General features: G+C 35.0%; 1 protein-coding gene across 1 annotated transcript; it reads right to left on the bottom strand.

Annotated features, from left to right (window-relative positions):
• Positions 1–1,352: 1,352 nt before the first annotated feature.
• On the bottom strand, positions 1,353–7,399 carry LOC146138004 (85/88 kDa calcium-independent phospholipase A2-like). Its single transcript, XM_083393635.1, has 3 exons — positions 5,395–7,399; positions 4,876–5,010; positions 1,353–2,254 (listed from the first exon to the last, which is right to left on the bottom strand). Exons 1-3 carry the CDS (start codon positions 7,389–7,391, stop codon positions 2,086–2,088), a joined length of 2,301 nt encoding a protein of 766 aa, XP_083249761.1. The 5' UTR covers positions 7,392–7,399; the 3' UTR covers positions 1,353–2,085.
• Positions 7,400–7,786: the final 387 nt, after the last annotated feature.

The following is a 7,786-nucleotide window of genomic DNA, read 5'->3' as shown; positions in this document are numbered from 1 at the left end:
TGAGAACAAATAATAAGATTACCCCCCACAATTTCCTGTTTTTAATCAGTTTCTGGAAAATATGGAGGAGGTGTGCTTTGGTGATGTCCAGCTTGTCATAGTCACTCATTTAGCTTCATTGATTCGATTAATCCTAAAAGTGCAAATTTCGAATGGGTGCGCAATACATTTGTAATTAATGTCGATGCTTTGCCTGAAAGCTACCAAAGCCTTACTGGATTTAAAGAGGAATTCATTGATGTTCAGTGCGACAGATCATTGACGAATAAATTCAAGAAAGCAACTCTTGGTCAATTTGTGACAAAAATCAAGAACGAAAAAAATATTGTTGCCACGCACGCAGTAAGAGCTCTCTTGCAATTTGTTACTACCTGTTTATGTGAAAGCGGATTTTCTTCGCTCACTCACATTAAAACAAAGAATAGAAACCGTCTTCAGCCGGAAGATGACATGAGATTGGCACTGAATAAGATTGCTCCAATTTTGACAAAGTTGAAGAAACAATACAAAATTAAGGCTCACATTACTTAGATTGAACTTTTATGTTTATATTATAAATTGTCTTACATGTGTGTAGTTCACTTACCGGTATGCTTGAAAAAGTTGGGTAATTTTTGAGTTATTAATTTACGTTTAATATTTTGGTCGCTTAAAAAAAAAAAAAAAAAAGGTTTTTTGGTCAAAAAAAGGTTGAGAAGCACTGCTAAGGTGCGCAACTGCACAGTACCTGGGCGAAGTTGGCGCGCTGGATTGGTTTTGGGCAATATCTCCAAAAGTTGTGACGATACAAAGTTGAAATTTCTACACAATCCTTATATTGCTTACATCTTTCCAGCAATCACACTTTTAACGAAAAAATATTAATATTCATTTTTATGAACATTAATATTCAGCTATATTAACACCCAATTTTCAAACTTTCTCGCTAATTTTTTCACGAAATAAACTACAAGACATACTCTTCAAAATGAGCCATAGCTTGTAGTCAATATCAATCGGGCCTTGCTTTAATATGCGATCAAAAATTTCATAACTGCTCAAGTTCGACATATGGCCTTTCGATTTCAAATGCCCCAAATACCATCTAATATTCACGTTAGAGATCTGAAATTTTCACACACGCCTTATAAAAGCTTCAGCAATCCAGCAATCACACTTTTAGAAAAAAATATTAAAACATATTACTATTCATTTTTATGAACATTAATATTCAGCTACATTAACACCCAATTTTCAAATTTTCTCGCTAATTTTTTCACGAAATAACACAGTTGGGATAACGAGTGTACTGCGGCGTATTATCACGAAACTATACAGTTATATAAAGCAAAAAGACACTCCAAAATTTTATTTTTAACAACAATGATGCAAGAAATTATTCTACACAAAAAATCACTTTACAACAAGGAACAACGAGTTACAAGGGCATAACACATTTATTAAACAAAAAAAAATATTCAAAATAAATAAGCAAGGAACATGAATCGTAAAAAGTACACTTTTTTGAAAGAAACAGAACAGATGCAAAAAAAAAATACTAGTGGCAACATAGCAATGGCGGGAAAACATGAAGCCTTTTTTACTGGGAGCAATCATAGCACTTTAACTATAAAAACAAAGAAATAATAAAAATTATATAGTAATTAAAAATATGCAGTTCGCATAGTTGCAACAGACAAAGTGATAGTTTACCTATGTTAATGCAACATAATTTTACATAGAATTTGTTAGTAAATTACAAAAAGTACTCCAGTTAAGAATGCACAAGTGTAAACAAGACACACAATACAGTGAAATTACTATGCAAAAAAATATGCAATTAAGCAATAGTTATAATACGCAAAAGGTTATCAAAATGATAAGGCTTTTTAAATGGTCATTATGTTGTTTATTCACTGTAATACAGCAATCATCAAATATTCCAGTTTATTTTTAATTAAAAACTCCCAATTAAAAATCCCTTAATTACAGTAGATTATGCCAAAATTGTGTGCATATTGAATACATAGAGTAGACAACTGAAGAGCGACTGGATATAAGTTGAAGTATAATGCATACCACTGATAGTTTTCCAATTGATTTATGTTAAAGGAAATAACTTGCCATTTCCTCAATTATATGTTTATTCTCATGGAGATACAATTGAGTTTGCCACATGATGTCAATAAGCTTTGTGTCATTTCTTTCATCCAATGAAATGTCCTCCTCCAACGTTGGATTAAGTCGTATGTAATGTGCACCGATTGACTCACACCTTAAAATCACAGAAAATTGACTGCACTTCCCCAACAATATTACGGTTTATTAGTGAAGCATTTTAAAGAATTAGTAACTATCAAATTGATGTCTTAACAGTTTGCTACTTATGTAGAACGTATGCTGCATGCTATAAAGCAAGTAAAAATCTGGCAATTTGTGTTTTTAAGTGACACAGTGGTTCTCAAACTGTGCGTCGCGACGCCCTGGTGCGTCGTTTTATTTTTCCAAGGGCGTCGCAGAATAGTTCCGTTTCGTGGCTGAACTCAGTTTATATAATAAAATGAGGTTAAATGTATTATAACTTTTTTGAAAATCAGTTAAACAAAAATTGTGCTGTTAATAGATTTAAATTAACTGTTACAAAGTTTTAATTCCTGACATGTTTATTATGCATTGTTACGCAACAACAGCCTATACAGCATTAACATTGTGTAATTTTAAGTCAGACTAATTAGACAAAAAAGTGGATGTCAACAGAGAAGTAGTGTTGCAAGCTAAGCGTAAATCTGCAAATAAAGATGACTGTCCTAAGTAGAAATCTCGCAAGTACATGGACAGTTATTTAGATTTTGGTTTCACCTTTGTCTTGCAGGATAATGAGGAAAGACCTCAGTGTGTTATATGCAGCAAAGTGTTGGCCAGTGAGAGCATGTTACCTAATAAGCTTAAATGTCATTTAACAACATCACATCCACAGTTTGTAGGCAAGCCTGGGCATTTTTTTGTTCGAAAATTAAATGATTAAGGCAAGTATCCGCTATTTCAAAATTTACGCAGCTCCCATCAAAGGCTTTATTAGTGTCCTATCAAGTTGCGCACAGAATTGCTAAGTGTAAAAAGCCTCATACCATTGCTGAGGAACTAATACTGCCTGCCGCAATCGATCTTGCAAATACGATGATAGGAGGAGCTGGAGAAAAGTTAAAGTTGGTACCCCTATCAAATGATACCATGTGTCGCCGGATTGATGACATGGCGAAGGATATTCGCGATCAACTGATTGAACAAATGAAGCTGACAGAATTTGGTCTGCAATTAGATGAGGCAACGGATAGCAGTCGAGATGCACACTTAATTTTTTTATGTTCGATTTGTTGACTTCTCAAAAGGAAAATTAGTAGAAGAGCTGCTATTTTGCAAACCTATTGAACTTGGATGTCGAGGAATTGATCTCTTCAGTATAATCGACAAATATATTTTAACAAACAACTTAGATTGGGAAAAGTGTATTAGTATATGTACAGATGGTGCCAAAGGGGAAAAGTGTATTAGTATATGTACAGATGGTGCCAAAGCAATGTCTGGTAGCTGTTGTGGTCTGCAAAGTTTAATACAAAAACGTGCACCCATGGCTAAGTGGACCCACTGTATGATTCACCGCGAGGCGTTAGTTGCTCGTGAACTGAGTCCTGAACTTTGCGACACAGTTGCAGTTGTCATCAAAGTTATTAACTTCATTAAAACACGCCCACTGAAGTCGAGAGTTTTTGAAAAACTTTGTGGAGAAATAAATGCAGAGCATCGGAGTTTTCTATTTTATTGTTCATCCCGGTGGCTTTTGCTTGGAAAATCCTTTGAACGCTTCTACGAATTGGTAGATGAACTTCACGCTTTTTTGCAGCAAGAAAATAATCCACTTGCAGATTGTTAGATAACAACGATTTTTTATTGAAATTGGCTTACTTGTGTGATATCTTCGCCAAACTGAATAAGCTGAACATTTCTATGCAAGGGCCTGATAAAAACATGCTTGACGTTTTAGATAAAATTGCCGCATTCGTTAAAAAGCTGCTATTGTGGAAAGAAGATATAATAAACCTGTCTGGAAGCTCTCAATACTTTATTTTCTTGTCCAATTTGCTTGAAAAGAAAAGTATGACGCTGCCTTCAAATTTGCGAAGCATATTTGGGCAACATTTGTACAAGCTCGAGTTAAAATTTGCAAAATACTTCCCCGAAAATTTATTGAACTACGAATGGGTTCGTGACCCTTTTGCCTAACCTACTCCGTTGTCTTTTACTCCACAAGAAAAAGAAGCCTACATTGACCTTTCCTGTGACAATTCCCTGAAAAGGATGTTTAATTTAGGAAATCTGTCAAATTTTTGGATTTCAATAAATGCGGATTATCCAGCTTTGGTACAGAAAGCACTACGAATTATTATCCCATTCGCCACGTCGTATTTATGTGAAGCAGGGTTTTCTGCCTTGGCGGTGATAAAAAGCAAATATTGATCATGAATTAACATAGAAAGAGAAATGCGGGTGGCAATTTAAAAAATTCTCCCAAGATTCAATGAACTTTGTACAAACAAACAAGCCCACACGTCACATTAAATCATATGCATTTCTTTTTGTTGTTGTATCAATAAACCAACTTAAATAAAAAAGTTTTTTCATTAACTTTTATTTGCGGGTGCGTCGCAAGTCCAGAAAACTTTTCCAAAGGCGTCGCAACAAAAAAAGTTTGAGAACCACTGGTTTAACATAACGATTCGAAAAGCATAACACAAAAAATAGGAAAGCATCAGTTGATGGATTACTACACAAGCAAAAAATAATCCTAACATAAAACCATCAGATGCTACTTGCATTTGAAGGTAAGCTTATTCTCACCATGCACTAGCTCTATCCACCACATGAGAATTACTCTCACAAGCCACGTCTACCATCATCTGGGTGAGTTCAATTCCTGCCAGTGCAGAATTTACTAGGGCAACCGGATTAGTAGGCCATGTCACATCAACAGATCTGTTGGAAGAGAAGAATTGAAAGAACTATTGAAATAAGTTGAATTAATGTCCTTTAAGTTATATTATTGTTCTGATTTGTAAAGAATGTGTCAAAGTCATTTCAAGTGTATGGACTTGTTGGTTAGTGGTGTACGTGTACTTAATATTTTTCTACTTTATATTTTACCAAATATGCTCACTTGAAATGGAAGTATATGTGTTTTCTATATATACATGGAAGTGTTATTCCCTTAAAATAGAAAAAGATGTTTAAACATAATTTAAACAACAATTTATTTCATTTAGTTAAAAATTATTTTCGGATGCTACCATAATACCAAGTGTCGGACTTTTTGTTTAAAACAAATATAAAAAAAAGGATTAAAAATTAAAATAAACTTACTTTGCTAAAGTGGTTGCAAGTTGGCCAGTCCCCAATGAAACACATAACTTGATGTTCATATTTTCACCATTTGTCTTTGAGAATCGATGTATTTCAGTAAGAGCATCTAACGTTGGGTTGTTTGCTAGCAAGCCTCCATCCAAATATTTATCCATTGGGGAAAAGTAAGTTGGTGCAGCTCCACTGCAACGAGCAACTTTCCATAAAAATTCAGACTTATTTGTAGAATGTGGATGTTTTAATTTCTGTAAGTCTGATTTACTTAGTTTTTTGGACAGAATAGGAGACTTATCTTTGTAAATGTTGGCCTGGTAGCTGCGAAACAACTGCAGTTTAACAGGTTTTCTATCAGCCAAAGTGGCAGTCACAATTACTTTAGGGCCATGACTAATGCTCTCTAGTGTTGCATCTTCACCAAACTCTTGTTTTAGAAATTCTTCAATTATCTTGTTGTTGTAAGGTCTGCCACCACTGAACACTTTATCCTTGAAGCGAAAATAAAGCCTCTGTGCTTCCACCGCACTTCTACCCTGTGAAAGTGCTATAGCCAAAATGCCCCCAGTGCTTGTGCCAGCAATCCAGTCAAATAATTCTCTTGTTTTTTTGCCTGTCTGTTGCTCTATTGCCATAAGTATTTGAGTGAGAATAAGTCCTCTGACTCCTCCACCATCCAAACATAACACTTTGCAACCGGTTGATGTACATTTATTCTTAGATATATTGTGTGAAGTTGTTGCTTGTGCAGGCTTAATTGGTGAACCAATATTCAATGCTCCAAGGCATGACAACATTTCAACAATATTTTCTTTGTTTGGCTTGTTACTTCTGACAGCAAGCAGACCAGCAGTTTCTCCGAAGTCATTTTTGAGACTGTGATCTGCCCCGAACAGTAGCAACAACTTTACCAACATGATACAGTCATGAGTTATAGCCAGGTGTAAAGCTGTGTTGCCATTCTTTCCCCTACTGTTAACATCAGCATTTCCGAGTATTAATGCAACAGCAGCCTCCAACCTATTTCGCAGAACCATTACATGAAGTGGCAAATGAGACTGATCACTTGCAACATCTATAGGTGAATCATACTTCAAAAGCAGGTTAATGTCCTCTGGAGTTTTGCTCCAATGAAGAGGCAATGCACCATGCTTTACACAGGACATGTGAACCTGACCTGGATGTTTATCAAGAAGAATTTCTGCTGTTTTTATGGAACCATACTTTAATGCATAGTGAAGAGGAAACCCAATAGACCCTGGTATAAGTGGGTCAGCTCCTGAGAGCAAAAGAGTTTTGCATTCTTCAAATCGATTTTGCTTGCAAGCAACATGAAGAGCTGACTCCCCGTCAGCATTCAAAATATTAAGGACATCCTCATTTGCATGCTTGCAAAGTAAAGACAATATATCGTTGGTACCTTCTTTTACAGCAAGGTGAAGTGCTGTGTTGCCATTGTCATCCACTTTAGATAACAATGCCCCAGCATCCAAAAGTTCTGCAACAATAGTGTTCGACTTTAATTTACATGCCAAGTGTAAAGGTGTGTAATGATTCTCACACCACTGGCTATCAAGCCACTCCTGTAGAATCCCGGAGTTAGTGTAAACACCACCTAAACCAGCTTCTACAGCCACATGAACAGGAGACCAGGCATTTCGAGTTCTTAGGGTTGTGCAGATTGTTTGAAGGGTGCTGAAGTTGTAACATTTGTCAGTGCTTTTACATAAAATGGATAGGGTTGATACAGCACTGCCATAAAACGTGTTTGCTTCATTTTTTTTGGGGAGTGGCAAATGACACAGTCGAAAAACATGACTTACTCGCTTGGGGTTTAGCAATATTACATCATAATAATTGTTGACTTTATGCAGAGCAATGTAGTCTGATGAGGTCACCACATTTTTTCTTTGATAGTCATTATTATTTACCTCTCGAATTGCAAATGGATCATTGTAAACTTGAGTAACTTTTTCAAAAATGTTACTGATAATTGAAGTCATGTTTTATTCTTTATAGTTTGTTATGTAATCCTAAAATAAAGACAGAAACTGGTCAGTAATCACATTTACCACATCAATATTATATAAACATGTTGGTAAAATGAAATATAATAGAAAAAAGCCTAGTAGTAACTAGTAAGCTAATGATGTTTTAAAAAATTGCAATATATAACATCCCAGTTAATTTCAAATCGGTTTATGTATGCATGACGTATCTTAATTAAGTTAAAAAAATACCAAAAATTATCACCAAATCTAGGTCATCTTTTTTCAAAAATTTATTGATATTTACAATTACCCAAACATGTCAGAAACAAAAAAAGTAACAGCATGATGCCTAAACAGAAAAGTAACAGCATGAAGCTTAAACCTTATATAAGATTCTCATATTTTCA

This window comes from Ascidiella aspersa, chromosome 7, assembly GCF_963924565.1.
Source record: "Ascidiella aspersa chromosome 7, kaAscAspe10.2, whole genome shotgun sequence".
Lineage (NCBI taxonomy): Eukaryota > Metazoa > Chordata > Ascidiacea > Phlebobranchia > Ascidiidae > Ascidiella > Ascidiella aspersa.
This window is presented reverse-complemented; position numbering and strand designations above follow the sequence as displayed.